At 43.2% G+C, this 26,958-nt stretch overlaps 1 protein-coding gene and 1 pseudogene across 4 annotated transcripts in view; both read left to right on the plus strand.

Annotated features, from left to right (window-relative positions):
• The window catches only part of Cemip2 (cell migration inducing hyaluronidase 2), a 92,592-nt gene extending 67,302 nt beyond the window's left edge, over nt 1-25,290 (plus strand). For 2 of the 4 annotated variants that reach the window (XM_075973676.1, XM_075973677.1), the window contains exons 18-24: nt 3,153-3,361; nt 9,143-9,325; nt 11,845-12,064; nt 15,441-15,539; nt 19,832-19,986; nt 22,769-22,872; nt 23,228-23,543. In XM_075973676.1, the coding sequence (XP_075829791.1) occupies nt 3,153-3,361; nt 9,143-9,325; nt 11,845-12,064; nt 15,441-15,539; nt 19,832-19,986; nt 22,769-22,872; nt 23,228-23,424 (1,167 nt within the window). In that variant the 3' untranslated portion in view covers nt 23,425-23,543. Of the gene's footprint in view, nt 1-3,152; nt 3,362-9,142; nt 9,326-11,844; nt 12,065-15,440; nt 15,540-19,831; nt 19,987-22,768; nt 22,873-23,227 lie in introns of all 4 variants that reach the window. The other 2 variants (XM_075973674.1, XM_075973678.1) reach the window with 2 other exon arrangements.
• LOC142851150 (eukaryotic initiation factor 4A-I-like) lies at nt 3,490-8,435 on the plus strand (annotated as a pseudogene).
• Nucleotides 25,291-26,958: the final 1,668 nt, after the last annotated feature.

Here is a 26,958-nt window from a genome sequence, read left to right on the forward strand (position 1 = left end):
GAAGAACAAGGGACAAGGGTGTTTTACATCACAGTGGACTTTGAGGGCCCATGCCAGAGGCCTCTCGTTGTTGTGTGGTTTTCCTGTGGCTTCACAGCCTGCGACACACAAGTGTACGCATTTGTGGGTTCTCACTCAGCGTTTCCTCAAGTACCCCAAGTTTGATGTGGTTTTCGTCTTCTCAGCCTTCAGTAGTTGCCTTAGAGCAGAATTCATCATTACTCTTTTGACTTTGAAATGACTTAAAAGAATCTTACTCTTAAATTAAAAGAAAAAAGAAAAGAAGTCTAGATTGTTCTCTGTAGACAAGCAAAAGGCTTGAGAGGGATCAAGGCTGGACAGCATTTCCTGTAACTCTTTGTTGTGGGAATTTTTCATTCCTTTGAACAGAATGGGGGTGGTGGTGTCAGAGCACCAAGTCCTTCAGAGGGGATGAGGGTTGGATGGAGAGTTAATTACAGCTAATAAAAAAGAAAAGAGAGTGGTTTAAAATGTGATCCCAGCTCTCATTTTGTTCTTATTCAGATTTGCTCAGCTCCACATTAAATGTCCCCGTCAATATGGATACTCTAAAATTAAAACAAAAGACAAATAAGGAGCCTTTGTTCTTTTCTTTTTCTTTGGTTTTTTGAAAGGGTTTCTCTGTGGCTTTGGAGCCTGTCCTGAAACTAGCTCTTGTAGACCAGGCTGGCCTCGAACTCACAGAGATCCTCCTGCCTCTGCCTCCCGAGTGCTGTGATTAAAGGCGTGCACCACCACCACCCGGCTTACTCTTTTTGTAGCTGCAGTTTTTATTTATTTATTTTACTAACCATGTGTACCTGTGTGTGTGTGTCTCCGTGTGCCAGACTGACTGAAAATGGTGAATGCTCACTAATGAAGATGTTATACATCTGTAAAGTATGTGGTATATGATTATATAGCTCGTAATTTTCGTAAGTTCCAAGTTTTTTTTTAAACTAAATACTTCCAAAGCTACAGAGAAACCCTGTCTCAAAAAAACTAAAAAAAAAAAAAAAAAAAAAAATTAAATACTACAGATTCTCATTCATTTACTCAGTCCACCATTTGGCTCTTTGGATTTGTAATGCTATTTCAGATATGAACCTAATCATTCCACCTTAGGAATCAGGGCAGTCATTTTAGTTCTGTTTGTAGCTGAAGGAACGCTTGAGTCGTACATGCTTCCCAGGAGACTCTGAGAATTCGGGGACCATTGGTTAGAAGTTCTTTCCTGAAGATTTAAAATTTGGGCAGAAGCCCGAATCTGTAGCTGTTTGCTTTCACTCAGACGTAATATAGTGTGCATTTTTGGTACAGGATGTCAAGATAGAGTTGTCATTCTTTTTGTTTATTTGCTTGTTTTTTTTTTTTTTGTTTTTTGGAGACAGAGTTTTTCTGAGTAGCCCTGGCTGTCCTGGAACTTGTTCTGTAGACCACGCTGGTCTTAACTCAGATCCGCCTGCCCCTGCCTCCCAGTGCCAGGCTTAAGGACGTGTTCCCCCACACCTAGCTTTCCAAAATTGCTATTCTTTATTATATTTATTATATTTATGCTAGTCTTATAAGTATTTGAGGGGGAATTTCCATCCACTTCTGACTGGCTTGAAAGTTGAAACCCTCAGGAAGAACAGCGCTCATGCTGGGAGCCCATGGTTATGCCCACAAGCTTGTCCTCTGGCAGAAGGTGTGTCTGTCTGTTTCTCTCTAAAGTCTATGCTAAGTATGAATACACTTACGATAATAATCATGTCTGCCATGTCTGTAATAAACATATATATATATTTTTTTTTGTTTAAATGTTTATTTATTTATTATGTATACAATATTCTGTCTGTGTGTGTCCGCAGGCCAGAAGAGGGCACCAGACCTCATTACAGATGGTTGTGAGCCACCATGTGGTTGCCGGGAATTGAACTCAGGACCTTTGGAAGAGCAGGCAATGCTCTTAACCACTGAGCCATCTCTCCAGCCCCCATAAATATATATTTAAAAGCTGGGGAACAGCACAGTAACGTGGTGCACACTTGTAATCCTGTTGCTGTGAAGGCAGAGGCAAGTCGATCCCAGCGGCTGGCTGGCCTGCCCCTAATAGATGAGGCCACGCCGGTGGGAGGTCCTCTTAGAGAATGAGGTAGCCAGTGTCTGAGCAGGAATGACACCCGAGTCATCCTTCGGCCTCCACAGTCCCATGCGCACATTCGCGCACACACTTGCATACATACAAGAATACACAAAAGTGTGCACAGGAACACACATGTGCACACACACATACGCACACAAAATGTATTTAAAGAAACATAATTGCTAGTCTTACAAAGTTTCCTGCTTCTATTTTGCATCTTTAAATGGGGTTAGTACACAATTAAAATCTTCAAGAGGATGTATTGGAGAGATATTCTGACTCCAAGAACATCAAGTGGAGGAGCCAGTATGAACGGAGTTCTAGAAGAGTCCAGTGAATTATGGGTACAGTGTTAGTATTCTGCATATGATTTTGTTCTCCTGGAGAATGTTGCTGGATATTGATTTATTTTAGGAAATTGTTCTGAGGCGTGTCCTGCGGAGGATGCCTTGGCAGAAGGCTTTAGTTTGGCCTGGAACGTGGCTCAGATGCTACTGGAAAAACTTCAGGACTTTCCAGTTTATTTAAGCTTAACATGTTTTTCCAGATGCTGTAGAGAGCTTTTTAACTTTTATTTATGAGTGGGTGAAAAATGACTTCTTGGGCAAGTGGAGATCATGGAAGACTAAAGCCCAAGCTCTCAGAGATGAATTTACCACCCCTTAGATCAGAGGGGAGTCTTAGATTTGCCTGGGGCATATCAGTTTCCCCTGCCTTGGCTGATTGGTTTCTGTGACAAGCTGTGCTAGCCACAGCCGTTCTCATTCTGATGAATAAGCTGGCCTGTGGTGTTGGAATTGATGATGATCTTGGCTAGCGGAATGAGGGTCTGGTTTTAGCCATGTCTAGCTCAAGCAGGCTACATCATAATAAGCATGGTTTAGACCACTTGACTACTGCGTATTTGGTCTGGCATTTACCACAGAATCCCTTTACAAAGCATAGACTCTTGACATGTACTGGGTAAGTTCTTGGAGCTGTTTAATCTTTTATTAACGTCCCTTCAATTCTTCACTTTTTCTTAAAGGTGTATGTTCAGACATGGAACACTCCGAATCTTAGCATGATCATCACACGAGATGAATACCCATCGCACCCAATGGTGCTTCGGGGCATCAACCAGAGGGCCATTTCCCCGCAGTACCAGCCCGTCGTCATGCTGGAGAAGGGCTACACCATCCACTGGAACGGTCCGGCGCCACGTATCACCTTCTTGTACCTCGTGAACTTCAACAAGTAATGTTTTTATTTGTGTCATTGCAAACCGTTGCGCAGGCAGTCCGCAGAGAAAAGGATGGCCTAACGTAAAGCCACGGCATGCACTTTACTCTTGCGGAGAAGCAGTCCGTGCAGGCTGTGTGCATGGAAGTGTGATAGTGTGAATCGATTACACAGACCGATTCGGCTCTTTCTCTGTTATCAGATGTCCTGTATGGAAAGGCTGCCTCACAGTGGGGTCAGCTTTGCTTTTGCTATCTGAGGTAGCTGGGTTGGATCCAGGACCTCAAGTATCTTAACAAGAGCTCTACTCAAAGCCGTATCATCAACTCAGAAGACAGGTTTTGAAGCCGTCTGCTGAGATTGCAGTTTTCTAATGCTGGCCTCAGTTTTATGTGGTTTTCTGAGTAAGCATGTGGAAAATTAAATTAAAAGGCTGGCTTGCTTTCTTTTCTCTTTTTTCACTACCCCACCCTCCACCAGTGGGGAAGAGGAATGGTAGAACCTTGCTATGTAGTCTACACTGGCCTTGAAGTAATGGTGACAGTCCTCCTGCCTCAGCTTTTGAAGTGCTAGGACTGTGGTGTGAGTCACAATAGCTGACAAGAGTGAAGGAATGCTGAGTCCAAGCGTAGACTGGACAAAAGGAAGTGGCGTGAGTAGTTGGTAATGGCTTCTAGGACAAGAGGAAGGCATACTGGGGCATGAACAACAGGTATTTCCACTCCTGCCTTGAGGTATCCTTCTGTCTTGTCTTGTGTCACTTTCAGTGCCCCGATAATAACCTCTGAGTTCCCAGAATGCATTGGTGTTGCCCTCAGGAAAGTCAGTCGAAGCCGTTTTCCCACCAGTAGGCTTCAAGCCCAGATTTGGGCTCTGCACTTCTCTTTCTTCCTGCCTCCTCCCTGTAAACTGCCCATTGTGTGAGCGGAAATCTGCCTGCCTGAATGCTGTTTGTCTGTCCCGTCCTTGCGTCTGCATCTGTCCTTAGCAAAGGGCTTCGGGCTTCACTCTATCGATTGAAGAGCACAGAAAGCATCACATGGGGAAGGAAGGTGGGCACTTTAGAGAAATCTTAAACCTTTTCACAAGGAATGAAGTTTTACTGACTCACGAGTCCGAGTCCAACTGTCCCAGGTAACAAACGGTACTGCAAGCATCGCCGCAGGCAATCTTATCAGCCTGTCTCCGTGTGGCTTCCAGCATCTGTGGTGGATGTTTGTTTTATATGGTTGCTTTCAACCTATTTGCTATTTTCAGCATTTATTACCATAACATACTCTGGGTCAGGAACACAGAAGAGAACATAACTTAAAATTACAACTTAGTTTGTAAAAGTTGATTACATAGGAAATCCAAGGCAAGTGAGGTTGTTTGGTACAGTGTTCTTTTAAAGGCAAGTTAATCTGACAGGCTGAGAACACAGTAGGGTAGCAGTCTTAAGTCTTAAGTGGCCTCAAGGAGTATTCTTAACTTGGCTGTGAGGTCCAGCAAAAGTTCCAGTCTCACTAAGGATCATGTCTGTGAATCAGGATTCTCCATCCAGAGACAATGGCCCTGATAGGATGGAGCCTGAAGCCATCATCCAGAGTAACTGGAATGAGATTTGGTGACATGAATCTCTCTGAATACCTCCTCTGTGGTATTTATGCCTCTGGTTTTGAGAAGTCCTCTGCCATCCAGCAGAGAGCCAATCTTCCTTGTGTCAAGGGGTTTTGATGTGATTGTTCAAGCCCACTCTGGGACTGGGACAACTGCTACATTTGCCGTATCAAATCTTCAGCAGATTGAATTACATGTAAAAGCCACTCAGGGCTTTTCTGGTATCCACTCATGAATTGACTCAGCAGATACGAAACATAGTTATGGCACTAAGAGACTGCATGGGTGCCTCTTGTCTTGCTTGTTTGGGGAGCACCAGTGACATGTTTAGGTACAGAAGCTATAGATGGAAGCTCCCCAATATAATTGTGAGGACCCCTGGCCGGGTGTTTGATGTGCTTAACCTGAGATACCTGTCCTCCAACTATATCAAGATGTTTGTACTGTATAAGGCAGATGAAACGTTAAGCCATGGGTTCAAGGACCATATCTATGATATATTTCAAAAGCTCAGCAGTACCTGGTAGTTTTACTGTCAGCTGCAGTGCCTTGAGGTCACCAAGAAGTTCACTGAGAGACCCCATTCAGATTCTTGTCAAGAAGGAAGAGTTGACCCTGGAGGGTATCCGCCAGTGTACATCAGTGTGGAATGAGAGGAGTGGATTCTTGTCAAGAAGGAAGAATTGACCCTGGAGGGTATCCGCCAGTGTACATCAGTGTGGAATGAGAGGGATGGAAGCTTGACACACTGTGGCTTGTGTGATACTGCCACCCAGGCAGTAGTCTTTACCAGTACCAGTAGGAAAATGTGGCTCACCAAGAGGATGCATGCCTGGGATTTCCCTGTTTCTGCACTGTTTGGGGATATGGACCAAAAGGAATGAGATGTGACCATGAGGGAGTTCTGGTCTGGTCTAGAAGAGTATTACCCCTGATCTACTGGTCAGAAGCTGTCAATTATGACTGTTCCATTAGCCGGGCAAACTACATCCACGGAATTGGTTGTGGTGGTCAGTTTGACCATAAAGGTGTGGCTTTTAACGTGGTCACAGCAGAAGACAAGAAGATACTTCAGGACATTGAGACTTCTACAACAGTTCCTCTGAAAAGATACCCCTTGCCCCCACCCCATTTGAGGGGTTGTCCTGCTCCCTGGCCCTAGCCAGGGTTCAATCCTGGAGGACGAAAGAACAGCTGGAATGGGGAAGGAAGGAAGCCAAGGGATGTAGGTCTTGTGTTGTTTTTCTCTCTTTAGATAAAGGTTACATTTAGAGGCAAAAAAACAAAAACAAAAAACAAAAAAAACCCCACAAAAACCCCTTAGAATCTTACAATGTTAGAGAGATTTCTCTAATAATGTCTCACCACACTGTCTCAATTATCCAGGTGACTTTCCTCACAGTGTCACGTTTAATCCAAGGCTCTATTTCCCACTAGTTTATTCATCTATTGCCTGTCAGTTGACATAAAGATGAATGAGCTCACATTAGAGAGGTGGGGAAATTATCAAGTAAATAGATATTTGTTTCCTCCTCCTCTTCGTCCTCTTGCTGCTCCTCCTCCTCATTGTCATCAACTTCCAAGTCTTCTTTAGTAGACATAGGATGGGGACACTAATTCTGCACTCTGCTCAGGGGAGTTGAGCCAGGACACAGAAAGGTAGTGATATCTTGTAACTTGTCAGTCTTGTTCAAAAGCCCAGAGTTGAGAAAGGGCCTGTTCTCAGAATGGTGGGTTTGGTGAATAGGAATGTAAGGAGTATCAGAGAAAGCATAGAAATGTAAACGAGAATGGAGGGGAGCAAGAGTCATTGCCTGGTGTCTTTGGGTAGCTTTATTTTAGGAAACCTTGCAAATATTAAACTTCATAGATGGCCACATCACATGATGTTTGCATGTGATCCACAAGTATGCATGCTCCTGTATTTTTGGATCATCTGTAGATTGCTCTCAGTGTTAAAGCATTGTAAGCAGTTGTTGCACTAAATTGTTAAGGAACAATGGTGGGGGAAAGTTTATATTTCCAGAACAATTATAGTAGTTTGTTTTGTTTTTCTGAATAGTTTCAATTTGCAGTTGGTTCGTTGATTATGTAGAAGCTGCAGGGTAAAGTAATCTAGGATTTTGTTGTGGTCAAGCTCTTGGGATTCCCTGCAGCTCCTCAAGCCTATACTTGGATATTGATTAGCTTGTTTATCTTATTGGCTATGAAGCTTTGAGTTGTTGCCTTTGCTTAATAAGCAGTTGAAACGGACTGGGAGTTTGGGGATGAGTAGCTCACTTCCAAGGCTGGGTGCTCACGATGGTGGACATTCTTGATGTGAGATTGGTGGGTTCTGCAAATAAACCATCATTTTCTTCTCTAACATTACAGCTTACAAGTGTCCTACTGATACCGCCAAGCCCCAATGTCCACCTCATCCCTTATGCTAATCCTTCCCTTTCCATCCCATTGCTAGCAGACTCTCCTTAATGTCACTCGGATATTTCCAGTTCAGTCTCCATAGTTTATGGCTGGATTTAGGCCCCTAACACCTTTGCCCAGATGCCTGCAGCAGCCCCCTACTCAGTCTCCCCACGTTCAGTCCTGGTTCCTAGTATGATTTCTTCAGGCCCAGCCTGGGAGTTAGTTGCAAAGAAGCCACTGAGGAAAGAACAGTGGGAAGGGTGGGGAGAGATGCCAAAGAGAGTCTGTGCTCTGCCAGTTCTGTTGAGTTGGATCATGGGTTCGAGGTGGGATGCTCCAGTGACATGATGCACAGGTGCTGTAAAGTGCAACGCAAACTTTCATTCAGCTCTGGACAAGTGAGACTTTTGAAGGGTAAAAGAAGTGAGCCTAGAAGTTTCAAAAATCAACACAAGCTTGGAATAAAGTCATTTTTTCCTTGCCCAATTAGCTAAAAGTTCATAAAAATTTCATGACGGGCAGAGGCCAGAGGAAGAGATGAATAATTTTTCTGAATTTAGTGTAATTACAGAGAGGTCACACACTACTTCTGAAGCTAACACTTTAAAACTTTAAATGCTGTACTTATTAAACATAATAAGGAAAATACAGACAAACCAAAAAGAAAGTTGAGTAATCCTTAATCCTAACTAACGCAAGGCAGATAAACATTAGAGTCCACTTTCCCTTCACCCTCAGACTTTCTGACCTGTGGATGGACCGTAGCTGTTCAAACAGTCATGACCATTGAGGATTTCTACCGTGCTCTGCTGTTATAAACGATACCTCATAGGGCATCCTTGCTTTTACAGCTTTTTGTCTGCATTCATGTTTCTTCCTTAGTGAGATTACTTGGTAAAATGTATGAGTAGTATTAAATTCTATTTTTTTTTTTGGATTTTTCGAGACTAGTTCTTGTAGACCAGGCTGGCCTCAAACTCACAGAGATCCGCCTGCCTCTGCCTCCCAAGTGCTGGGATTAAAGGTGTGCGCCACCACCACCTCCGGGCTTAAATTCTGGCTGTGTGTTAAGGCTCTTTAGAATGATAGAGAAAGGTTTCGGCAAGGACGGTGGTAGTGGAGCCCTGTGGATATAATTAATGCACTGAATTCTACAATTGGAAATGATTAAAGTGATAAAAGTTTAGGTTATATTTTATCTCATCACCATAAAAATGTCACATGAGAAAATGCCAAAAGAAAGAAAATATTTTTTTTTAAAGAAATAATTTCATATCTAAGAATGTTCGGGAAGACCATTACAGTAGTCTGGTGGTATGGATAAATGGCACGTGCCTTCATTCCTCTCAGTTGTGCGGTGGATGGAAAAGCAGGATGTCAGGATGTTGGTTGTTTCACGTTAGTGTAACTAATTGTGCACCTTGAACTGTATCTGTTTGAAGAATATGTTGTCTAACTTTAATTCACAAATAAATTCCAACTTCTCTTGAAATTTTCTATATTTTCTCTTTATATTTATATAAATATAAGTTTATATTATATATAAGTTTATATTTATATAAATATTTAAATTATATACTATTTAAATATTAAATTTATTTAAATATTCTCTTTTTTTGGTCGATCATATTTCTGTTCTAGATACATTAATACAAGCTATTTGGGAACCAGTTAAGTGTTTCAGGCTCAGGTCTCAAAAGACAGAGAGGTCATGCTTAAAAGGTCCATGTGCTGCAGCATTCTAAAGATGCTAACTCAGGTATGAACTTTCTCTGCTGTCTCTCCCTAAAGGGACAACTGGATCCGAGTTGGCCTCTGCTACCCCTCCAACACAAGCTTTCAGGTCACCTTCGGCTTCCTGCAGCGGCAGAATGGCTCTCTGTCCAGAATGGAAGACTATGAGCCGGCACAGTCGATGGAGGAGCTGCAGAGGAAGCCGTCCGAGAGGAAATTCTATTTTGACTCTGGCACAGGGTAATTCACGGAAGCAGTGATGAGAACTAATGCTGTTTTGCTTTAACGATGAAATTCTGTTCCTCCGCATAGCTAAGAACGGACGGGGTGTGACAGCTCTTTAGCAGAGCAGTTGGTGTGGGCACTTGAGCATGTTGCTATTAGAGGTTAGGAGCACAGCTCAGATGACTAATAATTATTGTTGGAAGGAGGACTCAAGTGAAGATATTTGCTATTTACTTATTAAGGCAATTTAGGGGAAGAGATTATCATTGTCAAGAGCCATCAGTAGGCCCAATTGGAAATTAGTTTGTTCTTCGGCAACAACTCTGTAATAATTACATGAGATACTATTTATATTTCATTGGAAGTCCATTTCCCCTTTCGAACTTAAGGTTAGTTCTCAAGCTGACCGTGAGTTTCTGAACATCACTGTGTAACCGTGGTGTGTTTGCTTCCAACTTTCTCTAGGCTGCGTCTTTCCACTTTTTAATTCTTATCCTGCTCTCCTGGGGTCCTGGTGGCTTTGTCTGCTTTTGTCCAGTTACAGTCTCTGAGCCTGTGGGCTATGGTAGGCTTGCTCTCCTCTTCTCTCCAGCAAGTAGCATGCTCCCTCCAACTTTATCCGTAAACTTACCAGCTGCTGTCTGGGCGTAAAGATACAGACGTAGATAGACTCCATATTGGCAGGAAATTCGCAGTCACTGAAGTTATCAGAGAGGGGAAGGCTTAAATGCTGTAAGTCTACAGCAGTGTAGTTAGCGTGCCTTAGTGGGTAACTCACAGGTGAGCTGAGAGGACGGTGACATCCTGCAGAGGCTGCACGTTAGCTAATCTTGAGCAATCGGGGAGGTGGAAACAGCTGGGTGAGGAGGCGCAGGAGAAGAAACGGTGCACAGATGCATGGAAGCATGGACTAACATGGGCATGGCATGTTTGGGGAAGACAAACGGTTCAGAGTGGGAAGAAGTGGGAGCAGAGTTGCTTGGGGGACGAAAGTTGGGGCTCTTTGGTAACTATCTGGTTAGCCTCTGTTTACGAAGCAGCTCGCTTGCCCTCCGGTACCCAGCAGCCAGTGTGGTAAGCTTAAGAGTCTCCGAGTTTCGACCTCTAATTAAATATAAGCAGTCTAACGGGACATTTATTTTAATGACGACAGAATTTCCACACGCTTAGTTGAATTTTCACAAAAATAAAAGGAACGACCAAATTTGTAAGGACATTCCAGTGGTCACAAATTAGTGATTGTGCACGTACAAAGATGGGACTTTGTTTTCCGGTTCGGTTATTAAAAAACATCCAGCTTCTGAAGATCTTTTTCTTTTTAATTCTATTCATTTTGACCATTTAAATTATATACTAAAAGGCTCTTGCCCATTTAGGCCCCTATTATTTTTTAAGTATTTGCACTAAAATGACTAGATTTTTGGACAGTCACCAATTTTCTTACCTTTTTTTGTGGGGGCGGGGGGAGACGGGGTCTCTCTGTGTAGACCTGGCAGGCTTTGAGCTCACAGAGATCCATCTACCTGTCCTGTCTCCCATGTGCTATAGTTAAAGGCATGCACCACCTCGCTTGGCTCTTACTTTGTAAAACCAATTTATTATAACGTTTTTGTTTATCTTTGGGAATTTTGTATCATCAGCTTAGATTGTATGCTACCTTTCAGTTGTAACTTTGCATCGATGTCATCTTAAAATGTGAACTCTTAGCCAGGTGATGGTGGCGCACACCTTTAATCCCAGCACTCGGGAGGCAGAGGCAGGCGGATCTCTGTGAGTTCGAGACCAGCCTGGTCTACAGAGCTAGTTCCAGGACAGGCTCCAAAACCACAGAGAAACCCTGTCTCAAAACACCAAAAAAAAAAAAAAAAGTGAACTCTTAATTAATCAGTCACGTTTTAATCAAGCCCTTTGCATCCTGACTCCTCCGGTTTGGAAACACTAGGTTTGCAGACAGTGCTGCAGCTTTTCTTAGAACACACATTTCCCTTTCATCTTGGTAGGGAGACTTTAGTTCAGAACTGGCTTTGGCCCCATGGAGAAGGATGGACCCCAGGCCCATGTGCTCTTGGAAAGTGTCCCAAGGCTTTGATTGTCTTGACCTTAGTTAAACAAGCCACAGTTGCTACTTTATTATCCTTCTCTCCACAATGATTTATGAGCAGCAACCACAAAAGGAATAGTTGATATTAATTTTCCATTTCTAAGCTCAATATAAATATAGTTTTCAAGTTCTTGAGGCAAGCTAAATTCCTTCCTCTCAGATGACCCCTTGAACTAATTTAAACCAGAAATCAACTTGGATGTCTTTCAGGGCGATTGAATCAAAGTATCACAGCGCTCCCTAAGGCAGGGATCTGAGACACTGTGGGGATAGGGAGGAAAGTGAAACATTTTATTAGCTTTGCAATTTATTTTTCTTTTAAGGTTTAAAAGTTTGTTTATTGGAGAACTATCCCCTTGGCCATGAATCAAGTTGGAAAATTTTATGCTTCTGAGAGGAATGAACATCAATTGACTTGGTTTCTACTTTACAGGTTATTGTTTCTGTATCTCAGAGCCCATAGCCACAGAGATGGTCACAGTTACTGTTCAGCTCAGGGATGCGAAAGAGTCAAGATTCAGGCAGCAACAGACTCCAAAGACATCAGCAACTGCATGGCCAAAGCGTACCCGCAGTATTACAGAAAGCCCTCGGCGGTCAAGCGCATGCCGAGCATGCTTACAGGACTCTGTCAGGGCTGTGGCACCCACCAGGTAAGCAGGGAGGAGGGGACCTGAGGAGGGAAGCCACAGTTTCTCGTCTTGGCAGTAGGAGTACTTGGCTTTGGAACCTACCATGCAGCTTTACAAATACTTGCTGACCCCTCTTGGATTTTGTCTAGAGTGTGTTGCACATAAGAAGCAACACAGTCCCCATTTATATCAAAAGTGTCTATTGGCTGGCTAGGTTGATTTACCTTGAGTATGAGTTTTATGGTTTAAAATGGAAGGTTATTGTGTGGTTAAAATTGTTTCCTAGGTTTAAGATTCTGCTCCAATATTACCGTTGGGTTCATATATCTAAACATGCTCTAAAAGTGTTTTATTTATGTATGTATGTGCTTAATGTTTTTTGAGACATGGTCTCATCAATTGAAGGATAGCTTCATGAACTTACTATGTAGCTTAGGCTGACCTTATTCCTGATCATTCTGACTATCTTTTGGGTGCTGGGATTATAGGCATATGCCACCATGCCCCATAATTTTTGTTTTATTAGTAGTGTGAAATTTCAGCTCATGTCAAAACTTATTTCCCATTTTAAAGGTGTATGGTCACTATTTTGAAGCATATGCTATTATATGTTCTTGTAATTGAAAATGCAGACTGACTTTGGTTAGAGGTAAAAGTGCGCCTGCTCAGAATATATCCCAGTTATCTTGAAGAGACATGGCAGTGGAAGTAACCCGCTAGAACTGCACACAAATGGGGTTCCAAGGACAGTCAGACCAGTTCCAAGTGAAAAAGAAGTACAGAACGAATGGCCACGCGACATGCTTAATCTTCCAAGAAACAAATAAGTGGAGGAAAAGATGGTTCTGACAGTGTGTTCCTGGGCCAGCATCCACTCTGCACCCCCTTCCTTTGTCTTCCCCTCCAAGTATTTACTTTGTAGCCCCTTCCCTTGTTATTTTATTTTATATTGTGTTTTGAACCTGAGTCTCTGTAGCTCAAGGTCACTTTGAAGTTTAGGTCCTCCTGCCTCAGCCACCACACCTTGCTGGCAGTTCTGCAGTGTCATTCACTGTCACCACCCCACTCTCATATTTGTTAATGATCTTTGCCTTCCCATTCAAGTAAAACAGAAAGCCACCAACAAGCTCCAGACTCCATGAGCAAGAAGAGTGCTTGCATGTGGGTATATGCTTTTAGATAGGGGTTCTTGCCTGGCTCATGTAAATTCTTTTCTTTTCCTTGCTTTGTCCAGAATGAAGGGCCTTGAACATTCTAAATACATACTCTACCACAATGCATACTCTACCACGGAGATTCCCAGTCCCATATAATATTTTCACTTTTAGGTAATATTGGGGAAGACATTGAATGGTATAGTGCAGTGTTCATAATGTCCTTCAATACTGAATAAACTTGTTAACTTATAAACAGACTGCACTTTCATTTCCTGGCCACCCAGACCCAAATAATCACACAGAAACTATATTAATTACAATACTGTTTGGCAAGTGGCTCAGGTGTATTTCTAGTTAGCTCTTAGATCTTAAATTAACCCACGTCTATTAGTGTATGTATTGCCATGTGGCCATAGCGTTACCTCATTTTCTACATGTCTTCTTTCCTCTGCAGCTGGCTGGTGTCTGCTTGACTCTGCCTACTCTCTCTCTCTATATATATCTCTGTTCAAATTTCCCATCTACCTTTACTCTGAGGAGTCATTGACTAAAACAGCTTTATTCATCAACCAATAAAAGCAACACATATACAGAAGGACATCCCACATCAATAACTTTTCAAAATAACTTGATCATCGCTGGTGTCCTTGGCTTCTTCTCCTACCTTTAGCATTCTTAGTTGTTATACCCTCAAACATCTAGAAGAATTCATTTTTAAAAAGTGTTGATGCCAGGTGTGGTGATATGTGCCTATAATCTCAAGTACTTGAGGCTGAGGCGAGAGGATTTCCAAGTTTGAGGCCAGCCTGGTTTACAGTAGAGAAAACCCACCTCACAAAGAAAAAAGGAAGGAACAGTGCAGTTGATTGGCTGTGCAGCTGCGAAGCATTTGAAGCGTTTGGGGAGCGTCATGTTTACTTGGAAACTTGAGAGGAGTGTTTTTGTTATATCTTAGAGCCAAACACATGTGTATTGGGAATAATTAGAAAGATTCACATAGTTCTGCCCCAAACTAAGACTCAAAAGACATACTCAGCGTCCAAATGTTGCTTGGTATGATGATGATTATTCTTCCACGGAATTGTTGATGGTGATTTGTAAGGACTGTATGCTGTTCATCTGCCTGAATTGTGACTGAGACACATTGGTCGGAGAGGTGGACTTTAGGGACCAAGAGTAAACTGGAGCAGTGAAAGGGAAAGGTGAAGATGGGAAGGGCAGCATCAGAGAAAGCAGAGAGGCAGGAAGGAACAGGAGTACCTGTGGGAAGTGGAGGGCTGCCCTGGCTCTTGGGGGTGATAGGACAGAGGGAAATGGGGGCCTGTATGTATTGACTGGCTGTGTTGATGCAGCACTTGATAGACACTGGAGAGGGGCTGAGACCTGGCCCTGTTCAGGACACTAGAAGCTAGTGAACAGTATAGCCCTCCATAATCCTTGGTCCTAGATTGATGAATCTCAGTTCAAGATAGTGGATCTGAAAAAGATATTTTAAAAAGATGTGTTCCAGCCGGGCGGTGGTGGCGCACGTCTTTAATCCCAGCACTCGGGAGGCAGAGGCAGGCGGATCTCTGTGAGTTCGAAGCCAGCCTGGTCTACAAGAGCTAGTTCCTGGACAGGCACCAAAGCTACAGAGAAACCCTGTCTTGGGGGGAAAAAAAATGTGTTCCAGGACCGAAGAGATGGCTCGCTGTTTTTGCAGAAGATAGGAGTTTGGTTCCTAGTACTGATAGAGGGTGGTTTGGTTTACAATAATCCGTAGCTCCTCCAGAGGATCTGATCCCCCTCTGAGCCCCCATGGACACCTGAACACGTGCTCATACTCATATAAACACACACACTGCATAAATACATAAACAATAAAGAAATCATCTTTAAAGAGATGTGTGCCCGTTTTTCCATGACATATTTGCAAAGATTTACACTTAGCACATATTACTGAGTTAGTTTTATTGACTTGATTGTGTGGGAATGTGTGGTAAGCGTGTGATGGACCAAAGAGCCAGACCCTCAGCCACTTTGATTTCATTAACAAGATTCTTCTTTGAAACCATGATTGTTCCAGAAATCAAGAAGCATACACTTTGTGGATTACATGCATGATCTAGAATTTCAGGTCATGAAGTGGGTGTATAAAGTTCAGATAAAGAAATAGCCACTTGGGATGATTGAATATGTTTTGAGAAACCCATGGGACATGGATACAGTTGTCTTCAAAGATGCAATGTGTTCTTGTCTAGATGGTGTTTACCAGTGACCCTCACAAGAGCTACCTCCCTGTACGGTTCCAGTCACCCGGGAAAGCAGAAACTCAGCGAGGAGAGCCATCTGTTATTTCTGTAAGTACAGTTTGGCCTTGCCTCAGTCTTCGGGGCTGCTGCAACAGAATGCCATAGACTAAGTAACATAGAAGCAGAATTTACTGCTCACAGTTTTAGAGCTAGGAAGTCTGAGATGGAGGCTGTGGTAAAGTACTGTGGGGCTCCTAGGCTGCCCCTCCTCTCTGTGCCCTGTAATGTCTCGGGTTTACCTTCAAAGTCTCATTTACCAGGGCTTCCCCTCATTTCTCAAAGGTTCTATCTCCTAATACCATCACTTTGGGGATTAGAATCTCAGACTATGAATTTGTAGGAGCACAGATTTCAAACCACAGCATCACTTCTTGGTCTTTGCGAAGCGCAGAGCACTGCATATCTGTGCACTGCTGTGGCTTCTTGCTTTGATTGTCAGTCCTAGTGATATGCATTACTTTTGGGACCATTCACGGGTTTGTTATCCCATTTGATTTACTTGTGTCAGGAATACAGCTAAGGTGTAAAGGCCCCTTAAATGGCCGTGTTTTAGGGTTATTTTTTTCAAGAGGATTATTTATTTATTACTCTTAGACCAGTGATTCTCAACTTGGGGGTTGTGTCCCTTTTGGAGTCACATATCAGATATTTATATTACAATTCATAACAGTGCAAAATTAGAGTTATGAAGAAGCAGCAAAATAATTTTATGATGGAGGATCACCACACCATGAAGAACTGTATTAAAGGGGCACAGTATTAGGAAGGTGGAGAACTGCTATATTAGGCTAATATTAAAAAATTGTTTAAATTACTTTTCAGTCACCATTATGCAGGAAAGGTATCTTTAGTTAAAGAATAATTCTCATGTTTATTAAATATGGAAAACCATGTCTAATCTTGTTTTATGAATTAAAATAAACTCCCAGGCTGTTTAAGATACGGGAAATGATGGCCTCTAAGTACCTTTGGCCTTTTCTTTGAAGGCTCCCCATCTCTTTAAAGGAAGGTTGTGAAGAAAGCAGTGGAACAATGCAAGTCATAGCATCAGCACTAGACTTTGGCCTACTAGCCCAGTTAGAAACTAGAACTCAACTGTGGTCTGTCCAAAGTCGGGATGGTCTGGGGGTCTCTGTGTAAGGAGGTCTTTGCTAGCAGATGTCCAGCATCCCTCTAGCCTTCTGGGGTCTCTGCAGGAACTCAGTGTGTTAAAGCAATGAGTAAGATGATCCCAAATCTAAGTATGTGGGACAAAGTTAGGTTTACACCTGTCCCCAATGTTTTAAGGTAGAAAGATACACATACCATGAAATTTGCCTTCTTACCCAGTCTTATGCCCAGTCATGTGATGTGTATGCACCATGGGCTGCTGTCGCCACCACTGAGCCCTGATTTCCAGGGTTTCTACCAACGGTTGCAGGCTCCTTTGGCACACTTTTCTCCAGAACTTTCACATCATAACTCACTTCTGAGGCCTTGGCATGATGCCCTTTCTGAAAGCTTCTTCCTCTTCCTTATGGTTTTTTGTTTGTTTTGGCAGGGGGAGGGAAAGGTGCTTTTTGCAAGCATAGTTTGAATTTCTGAGAATCATGGAATTTCTTGTCTTTCATGAAATTTAAATATTCTTACATTTGTAAATAGAGGATTATATCTACCTTTCTTCTTTCTTTCTTTCTTTCTTTCTTTCTTTCTTTCTTTCTTTCTTTCTTTTTCTTTCTTTCTTCACATGAGAGTCACAGTGGCTCAGTGGCTAAATGTGATTGCCACAAAGCCTAACTACGTGAGTTCAGTCCCTTGGACCCAGTATAAGGAAGAAACTGACTCCTGTAAATTGTTCTCTGACCTCCACACTCACCCCATAGTACACACATCTCCCCATACACACACACACACACACACACACACACACACACACACACACACACACACAGAGAGAGAGAGAGAGAGACAGACAGACAGACAGACAGACAGACAGAAAGATACACACACACACCCCACACACATAAATAGCATACAATTAAAAAAGAGAAAAAAATACATCAGGAATTTGCAGAACTATTTCCTCAATTAGAGCAACTTAACCATAGCTAAACAAATCATCTTGAGTTCTCATGAGCTAAGCCGTGGGTTAGAAGTAATATTTCAGGAAGGACTGGCACAGCAGAGAGAACCTGTCGAGCCCTTGTTAACTGTCAGTGTAATAGGATTTACTCTTAATAGACAGCAGTGTCTGGTCAATATGAAGTTATTTTTGCTTTGTCTTCTTTTTTATTGATGAGAAATTAATATTTGGTAATTCTGGCTTTCCCCTTTTGTTATTTTATTTCATTATCTCTCTTCTTTTTCCTTTCCTTTCTTTTTCTTTTTCTTTTCTTTTCTTTTCTTTTCTTTTCTTTTTCTTTTTTTTTTTTTTTTTGGCCAAGATTTTCATAAGTAGCCCAGGCTAGCCTGGCAGTCATGGTCCTTTGCCTCAGAAATCCTGGGTGCTGAGATTACAGCATGTGCCTTCCTGCCCCCCTCCCCCCACCACCCTTTGGCATTTCCTTTTCTTGACAAGATCACAGATTGCGACTTAGGGAAGGTTTTGTGAAACAGTGTAGTGATGCAGTCAGTGGTAGGGAGAGGTAGGACAGTGTGGCTGCCAGAGGCCTCAAGGGCCTCCTCTCAGCAAAGCTGGGTCCTTGACTGCCATAGAAAGAATTTTAGGGCAAGAAGCCAATATTAATGATTTATTAATAAGTAGAGCGTTGTAGTTACTTTCTGTTGCTGTGAAGAGATCATGACAAAAGCCACTGATGGAAGAGTTGATTGGCACTTACAGTTTCAATATGACCGTCATGGCAGCAGGTAGGAGGTATGGTACTGGAGAGATCCCTGAGAGGTCACATTGTGAGCTGAGAGACAGCAACCAAAAGGGGACTGGGCGGGGGGAGTTCAAAGATTAAACGTAAGCATGGAAGGAAACATACGAGTTGGCTTTCTTACTTTGTAAGTGAAGCTGTAAGGTGGTTTTGTGAGATGCGCTTTTAGGGCTCAGGGTTGTTAGGGTGCTAACATGGTAAAACTCACAGTCACACACATTCTGACCCTATGTGGCGTGTTTTCTTTAACTTCTTTAAGATATCTTAGGAAGACATGTGCTGTCTTAGTGGGCAGTTTTCATTTAGCTGTTTCCTTGCCGTGTCTTGACTCTCAGCCAGGTTCCAGGGTGAGGGCTCCTTTCCCTTCCCATATTTCCTCTCTTCCCTCATTCTGTCTTGCTTCAGGACCTCATAACTTAAGTGTCAGTAAAAGACCCACGTTGCCATTTCGATGTCAGAGGAGAGCTGTGTCTGGAGGAGGAAGGAGACATTCATTGTCTTTGGTATTCCGGACCTAGATGCTGACGGGTTATATGTGATGGGTGCCAGCACCTGAGCGCTGACTCCAGAGCCCTAGTCTCAGTGATGCCCCAAGTGTTCATGGCTGAGGTCTGAACATGTCAATGTCACTTGTTCAGCTAGCCGGAGGCTGCCCTATCTCCCTTAGATGTTATGTGGCCGGCAACAATTCCTGGGGCAGACTCTAGCAAGACCTCTTAACGTTTTCCCATTCATAGCCTTCTTTTTACAGAGGAATTTTTGTAAAACCTCGACTATATAAATATGTAAAATAACTACACAAATCAAACACTAAAAGAAATGTATTTCAAAACAATTCTTGGTCTGCACATAATTTTACTAATTGTTGTCAAAGATTAAAGCGAATTTGAATAGTGAGATGGCTGGGTTTGCTCATTTTCACAAAAGGAATTAAATTTTGACGGCATCTCTGATACTTTAAGATGCAGAATATCTTCAGTGTTTTTTTGGAGTTTATCCATACTTCGATGTTGTAGTCATCAGTGCTGAGAATGCCACCTTACATAAATACGTAATACAAAATGACAAAAGGATCCTTGATTCAGCAGAGATGCCTGAAGCAGCGTTTGCTGGGACTATGTGACTGATAGCGTGCACAGTGTAAAGCCCACATGTCGGATGTGCAGAGTCAAGGTTCCAGTAAAGTCACAAGATGCAACACGACGGAGTACAGCCAGAAATACCCAAGATGCATTATGTGTTTTATTTTTTAATGGATTTTTGGGTTTGTGCATCCAAGAAGCCTTTTAGTCATGACCTACAGTTGAAGAAGCTGAAATCTGCAGGATTATGGGTACCATTTTAGGCATTGCAGGGAGACAGTAAACCAAACATGATACATTCTGAAGCCTGGGCTTAGAAGGAACTAACCAAACTCAAGCATCCTAGGGATGTTTCTGAAATGGAGGTGGCAACTTGGAGGTACTTTTGTATTCTCAGGTGAATGGTACGGACTTCACCTTCCGGAGTGCGGGTGTGCTCCTCCTGGTTGTGGATGCCTGCAGCGTTCCCTTCCGGCTGACGGAAAAAAAGATGTTCCTTCCTGCGGATGTCAGTCAGATGGAAGAGTATTTAAAGACTAGCATCCCTCCAAGGTAGGTCAAGCTTGCCCTGCACCAGAGAAAAGCTACCTTATGATGTGACTCCTCATTGCCAGGTTTCCTTCTGAGCTCTATTCACTCCATGAGCCTTTCAGGCTCTGTGTGGTAGTTTTTTTCTTCAGTGGCCACTGGTCTCACTGATGGACTCTCACACAGCATTGTACAGTGATCGGGATTCAGGAGGTCATCGCTCAGGTCACTTGGTATCTGGAAAAGAGTAACTGTTTAAGTGGTTGTGTGTCCCAGCTCTCTTTTAAGAGCAGGGTCTGGTTTTTATTGTTCATTCATCTCGGAAAAAAAGAGGCCCCGGAGAATGTTTCTTTTTCGGGATTGACCGGACTGTGACTGAGGACAGGTGATGAACTCAAGATCCTGCTGCTCTGTGCAGCTGTTTTTGAAAAGAGCCCAAGTTTCCTGTTGAGTGAGGCTGGCCTGACTTTCTAGCTGTTCACATTGATCTGATGATGTATGTTCTCGTAGCCTGCAGAACTGCTCCCGATAAGTCCCATAAAGTCTTTAGAATATTTTGGAGTAACATTTACATGTTGTTTGTGTGTGAATGGGGGGCATGGTGTGTGTGTGTGTGTGTGTGTGTGTGTGTGTGTGTGTGTGTGTGTGTGTGTGTAGGAGGTCATTTCTCTGTAGTCTTCCCTCAGTATCTAGAGAAGTTTGGTTTGAGTTCCCCCTGCAGATACCAGAATTTGCAGATGCCTGTGTACCTTATTTCAGATGGTGTAATATTTGCATATAACCTTCATAGTTCTTCTTTATACTTTAAATTCTCTCTTTGAATAATGGCAAGATCCATGGAAATGCCTTGTAAATACTTGTTACACTGTATTGTTTAGGAAACAGTGTTAAGGGAAGGCATGTGTTTGTATCCAGTATACATGCAGATGTTCCCCCTAGTCTTTCACTGTTTCCTTTGTATGTGACAGGAATGTGGATCCATGCATGCCAGGGTGCACATGTAGAGGTCAGAGAGTATCTTACAGTTCTTTTCTTTTTACCATGTGGGTTCTGGGAATTGAACTTGGGTTATCGGGCTTGCATGGCAAGTACCGTCTTCACCCACTGGTTGATGCTTTTTCCCAAATAAATTGGATGAATGACTTGTTGAATTTATGTATGCAGAGCCTGTGACTAAGGGGGTCAGCAATAGGGCTATCTTAGAGAGACTTTTTAGAGTGAGCTATTTTGCCAGCTGTCTGCTGGTTATATTACTGTGTTTAGTTTGCAGAAGTGTATGCATTGGACCCTAAGATTGCTAGGAGTATATACTGCATTTAATACAGGGTCGAGAAGTTACAGGGCAGGGGTCAGAAGCAATGGTAATCTCAGCATCCTGGAAGCAGAGACAGGAAGATATAAGGTTGAGACCAACCTGGTCTGCTTAGCAAAAGTGAGACAGCCAGAACTTCAGAATGAAGTTCTAGTGCAACTGACAGTGTCTCTTTTGAGAGCTTGTGGGTAGACTGCATGCATGCATGCACCCGTGTGTTCATGCATGCGTCAGACATGCATGCCTGAGTGCATCTGGTAAGGATCTCTCCAGACTGGCCTGGTAAATTTCATCCTGTTGAAGTTGAGAACTGCAGGACTTCTGTGGCCAGTCCTCTCCAGGAACTCGGAATCCCATCACCACTGCTTTAGGAAGACTGCAACCAAGTGCAGTATGTAAGCACTTGTCAAAGCCCGAATGAAGACAGTATCTGCACCGCTAAAGGGGTCGCAGCCAGAGTTAAAGGAGGAATTCTTTTTCTGGATGGAAATTAATATTACAAGATATCCCTAACTAAATTAGATTATGCAAGTAGCACGCTTTCTATATATGGGAACTCACAGTTTACTTTCCTGTAGTACTTGGCAGCTGGTATTGCAATCTACTTTGAAGAGCTCTTTTTGACGAAATTATACCAATACAAACAGCGTGTTGGTTAGATACTAAAATAAACCATAGAGCCATAGCAACTATACCAGGAAGAAAAGCAGGAATCCACAAACTGCTCTGAGCATCGTGTTGATGTACTGTACATTTTTACTATTGTGTGTCTATGTTTGGGCCTGGTGCCTGCAGAGACCAGAAGAGGGCATCAGGTACATTAGAACAGGAGTCCCAGGTGGTTGTGAGCTTTCATGTACGTATCATGTAGGTATCATGTAGGGAATCAAACTCCAGTCCTCTGGTGGAACAGCAACTGCTCTCAACTGCCGAGCCACGTCAGCAGCCCTAAAGACGGCAACTAAAACAAACAATTTAAAAAAAAATTTTTTTTAAACCATAGAGAATGGCTTACATATGTTTTTATTTGTAGCACTGTTATTGTAGCATACTGGAGAGTGAGTCTAGGGCCTCTCTATCCTAGACCGACAAATACTCACCAATAATCTGCACTCCAACCCTTATGTTTACATTTTAAGTTTGTGTTTACCCATTTATAATAAAGCGGTAATGGCACATACAATAATAGAGTACTCTAGAGAATAGACCAGTCCTTGAAAGGCTTGGTTCCAGTGTGCCCTCGCACCTACGTGACTCTTGGTGACCATTCCTCTGGGTTTCCCTGTGTTGCTGCTCCTCCTAAGAACATGAGAGGTTCCCTTTGCAGCAGGGACTTGAGACTTGTGTCACCGGGGATGAAAAGCATCTGGCCTGTTTTCCTTTCTAAATTTGTTTTGTCTACTGTTCTTCCATTGCTTTCAGTCCAGAAAGATTCTCAGGAAATCCGTGCTGAATGATTGGCATTGGTTCTGACGTTCTAACTTTGACCCACAGGTCAATCGTTCTGTTGAGCACAAGAGGAGAAATCAAGCAGATGAATATCTCTGATTCATTAGTACTTCTGGGATTGGTCAAACCAGCACACCTCCATAGTAAAGGTTTGTATTTGTAGTATCCTACAACGTCCTTAGGCTGCGGCAGTGAAAATATTTTTATGGTGCTGCTTGTCTGCTAGACTGATTTCATGAGCTCTCCTTGAGTGTCGTTGAAATAATTTCTTCATAAAGGACCGTGTCAGAGGACCTGTGTTGGGATATGGCCTGTCATTTGGGTGGCAAGAATTCCTTGCTGACGTAAGGAAGTGGAGGTGTTCGTGTGTGTGTGTGTTTGTGTATTTAATACATATGTGTGTGTGTGTATCTTTGTGTTGCTCAACTCTGACCCACCTCCCTCATTATCTTGCTGGAACTGGTAGCTATATACTTCAACTTTTCTCTCTCTCTTTCTTTATAGGCGGTATTGTATTTTTGGGATTCAGCGGAAACTTTAAACCCTCATGGACTAAGCTGTTCACGAGTCCTGCTGAGCAGGGCCTGGGAGTGCTCGAGCAGTACGTCCCTTTGCAGATGGAGGACTATGAGTGTCCCAGGGCCGGCAGTGTCCACAGAAGAGACCTCGAACTGTTACAGCGGGTTTCGAAAGTGCTTTAGAAACTTACTGTAATTTAAGTGCTGGGAAAGAAAAAAAAATGTGAACTAACTTATTTAATTTATGACATTTTAAGGTGACACTGTTAACCCAACAGAACCATTTTCCTGTTTGAGAAAAAAAAAAAAGTGAGAGAGAGAAAGAACTCGAGTGCCAGCTCGTGCACCTTGGCATTGCGCAGATGGTAAAGAACCCTTTGTCTTCCTGAGGCTGCTGAGTTCGGAGAACAGTTCTCTCGCCCCTCGCACCAATAAGCTGCTCAGCAGCGCTTCCCTTTTTGTATAGTGGGGTGCGGGAGGGCTTCCCAGCGGCTGCTGTAGCACCTTGATACTTGAAGTCTAATGCTCATTGTGCAGTTGACTCCAGTGGCTGGCCTTCAGTGATGCCGGGGGCTCATTTCTGGTCAGCCGGAGAGGGCTTTAAGTGGCTACTCAGGCCCAGCACATGCTCCTCCTGCCTGGACATGTACTCTTTAACTCATTTGTCTATTAATTGCTTTGGAGGGTTCACCTTTGAACTCTTTGAAAGGTGAACCATATTGGGACAAAAGGGCTTTTGAAATCTTTTTGATCTGTGACCATTGAGCAAAAAAAAAACAAACAAACAAACAACAACAACAACAACAACAAAATGGTTACTTGCACCCAGGTCTGAAGTTGGTGGACCTTTTCGCAGCTTTAATCCTTAGCCTGTCTTGACTGTATATCTGTATTTCAAATGAAGAGCTAAGCTGACTTTTCCTTAAAAGAAGCAAGCCACTTCCCAAACTGTAAACCCCTGTCATTTTAACTTGTCAAAGGGAGCTGGGTATGGTGACACATGCCTTTGTTCCCAGCTTTCCAGAGGCAAATGGATCTCTGGAGTTGGAGGCCAGCCTGGTCCACATAGTGAGTTCCAGGATAGCCAGGGCTATGTAGAGAAACTTGTCTAAAACAACCCCTCTTCCCCCCAAAAATTAACTTGCGAAAAGAAATTTGTCCTTGGTTTTGGTCTTGTACCTGTGTTTTGGTGTGTGGATTTTTTTTTTTTTTAAAAAGCTTTCCTGCTCATCATTCTACCAGGAAATCCCAGAGAACTCACTGCTTCTCCATAGACATTGTTTCCAAGTGAGGAAGGAGACAGCTTTTTTAGGTCAGAATCATGGAGACAACATTGAACCTCTTCATAGCCTTAAAAGCGGGAGTCTCTCTTCGTGAATGTAGTTGTCAAACACAAGAAGAAAGGACGCCATGATGTCCAGTGCCCCTCCTACTGGGCTTTTCTCCAGCCAGTGGGGGACACATGTGGCAAAGGAGGCTGGCCTGGCAGACAAGGAAGATGCGTCGGAATGCTGCAGTGCAGCGGGGAGTTGCATGGGTGAATAGCGAGGCATCTTAGGGCTGCCACTAGCAATGCATACAGACAAGCTCATCTTCCTGTGTGAAGGGCCGAGGCTGATGCCTGTACTGTGTGTCTCTGTGACTTGTGTTCCTTGACAGAACATGCTACCTCAAAGTGCTGTGACAAACCATGCCGACTGTAGTGCTCACAGGAAGGGCACGTGTCTTAATCAAAGTCTGGTTATTTGTTTGTTTGGGTTTTTTCAGATGTGGGTTTTTGTTTGTTTTTCTTTCTTTTTTTGTACAGCGAGATCTTACCTATTAGCTATATTACCGGGTAATGGTTCCTGCAGGTGATTGAATTGTGTGTGGGAATGTGTGTGTTATATCATGACTTAAATATATTTGATGTGTGCTTTTTTTTTTAGAGTTCAGGTTTTTAAAAAAAATATTTAGAAAGGGTTGCAAGTTTCAAGACACTCAGTTTTTCTGATTTATGTACTAATAATTAGGGCCTAAGTTAAATAAACAAAAATACATGTGCATGTATTTTGTGTGTGTGTATTTGTGAATCTCTGTAGTTGTTGAGATCTCAGATTTCAAGAAGGTGTTGGCGGAAATAAAGGATGACCGCCCACACAGGTTTGCAAGACTGCATTAAAAGGTCAGGGAACAAGTTTCTCCATGAGAGGAGCCCGGACTTAGCTGTGTGTTGGAGTCACCTGGAGAGCCTTAAAAAGTTCACAGGCCTGGGCCCCACTGTCTGTCTTCCTCCCAGATTGGAGTTAATGAGTTCATTGATTTTGGGTACAAGCTGAGGCACATGAGGTGTTTTTGTTTTGGTGTTTCTAAGCTCCCTGCAACCACATTGGAAACACTTATGACCCAGATTCCATCTGTAAAACCATTGTGATTAAAAAAACAATTACACGGGGCTGGAGAGATGGCTCAGCAGTTAAGAGCTGCTCTTCCAGAGGACCTGAGTTCGATTCCCAGCACCTACATGGCAGCTTACAACTGCTTCCAGGGGATTTGACACCTTCACACCAATGCACAGAAAATAAAGCTAAATAAATAATTTTAAAAATTGCATGTATCTGTATGTTATTTTGAGATACCCGTGTCACAGGATTCTCAATCCTAAGTATTTTACTGTTAGTACTTTTTGAAAGACTTTTTCTCCTCCAGACAGGCTTTCTCTGTGTAATGGCCCTGGCTGTCCTGAACTCTCTCTTGTACGCCAGGCTGGCCTTGAACTCAGAGGTCCACCTGCTTCTGCCTCCTAAGGGCTGGCACTGAAGACGTGCATTACCACACCCAGCTTAAAAGTTGTTTTGTTTTTTTAATTATTGATTCTTTGGGAGTTTCACATCATGTACCCCAATTATGCTCACTTCCCGGTCCTCCCATATCCTCCCCTCACACCTGAAGCTCCTCCAAAGAAAACAAAACAAGGTAAGCAAGCAAACAAAAATAAGAACAACTCCCCCCCCCAACCAAAACAATAATAAAAATAACAACAACCTCTTTGCTTCTTTCCTGACTCTCCATCACCTCTTCATTCATCCTGGTGGCACTGGGGGCCTCAGTGTGTCATGTAGTATATACCCCTTGGTCCTATCACCTTACTAGCAATGTTCATTGCATTGAATCCCTTGTCGGGTTCCTGGTGCCATCATCACTGGATTCTCACCAGAACTCAGGAATACCCTATTGTCGCCCCAAGTCATGGAGATCCTGTGAGTATTGTTCCCTAGAGTACCTTCAAGCTCCAGCAAGTCCTCGGTGGGGTAGATGCTAGGGTGGAACAACCCACTGCCCAGGTGTGGGCCTGGGTGCTAGCTGAGCTGGTCAGTCTAAGCCACTGGGGCCACCTGCCTCAGGCATGGGGTCAGAGTCAGCTGGATTCATCTGCACTGCGTGGTGAGGGGTGGGGCCATCTCTCCAGAGTGCAGGGGCCAGCTCTCTTGCTGAAGTGTTCAGTGAGATACAGGGCCAGCAAAAGACAGGACTGGCTCAACATGGCCCTCTGATTTCATATTGTATGGTTCCTAAGGCCTTCTGTGGTGACATGGGGCACAGACCCCAGCTGCATGTGGACCACAGACTCAGACATGGCCCTCAGTAGCGGTTTGGGCCGGAAGACATCCTGGCCCTGGGCAATGGCCACTCAGGTAAGGTTGTTTCTGGTGACCACAAGGCTGCCGAATACCAAGG

The sequence above is a fragment of the Microtus pennsylvanicus genome, chromosome 5 (genome assembly GCF_037038515.1).
Source record: "Microtus pennsylvanicus isolate mMicPen1 chromosome 5, mMicPen1.hap1, whole genome shotgun sequence".
In the NCBI taxonomy this organism is placed as follows: domain Eukaryota; kingdom Metazoa; phylum Chordata; class Mammalia; order Rodentia; family Cricetidae; genus Microtus; species Microtus pennsylvanicus.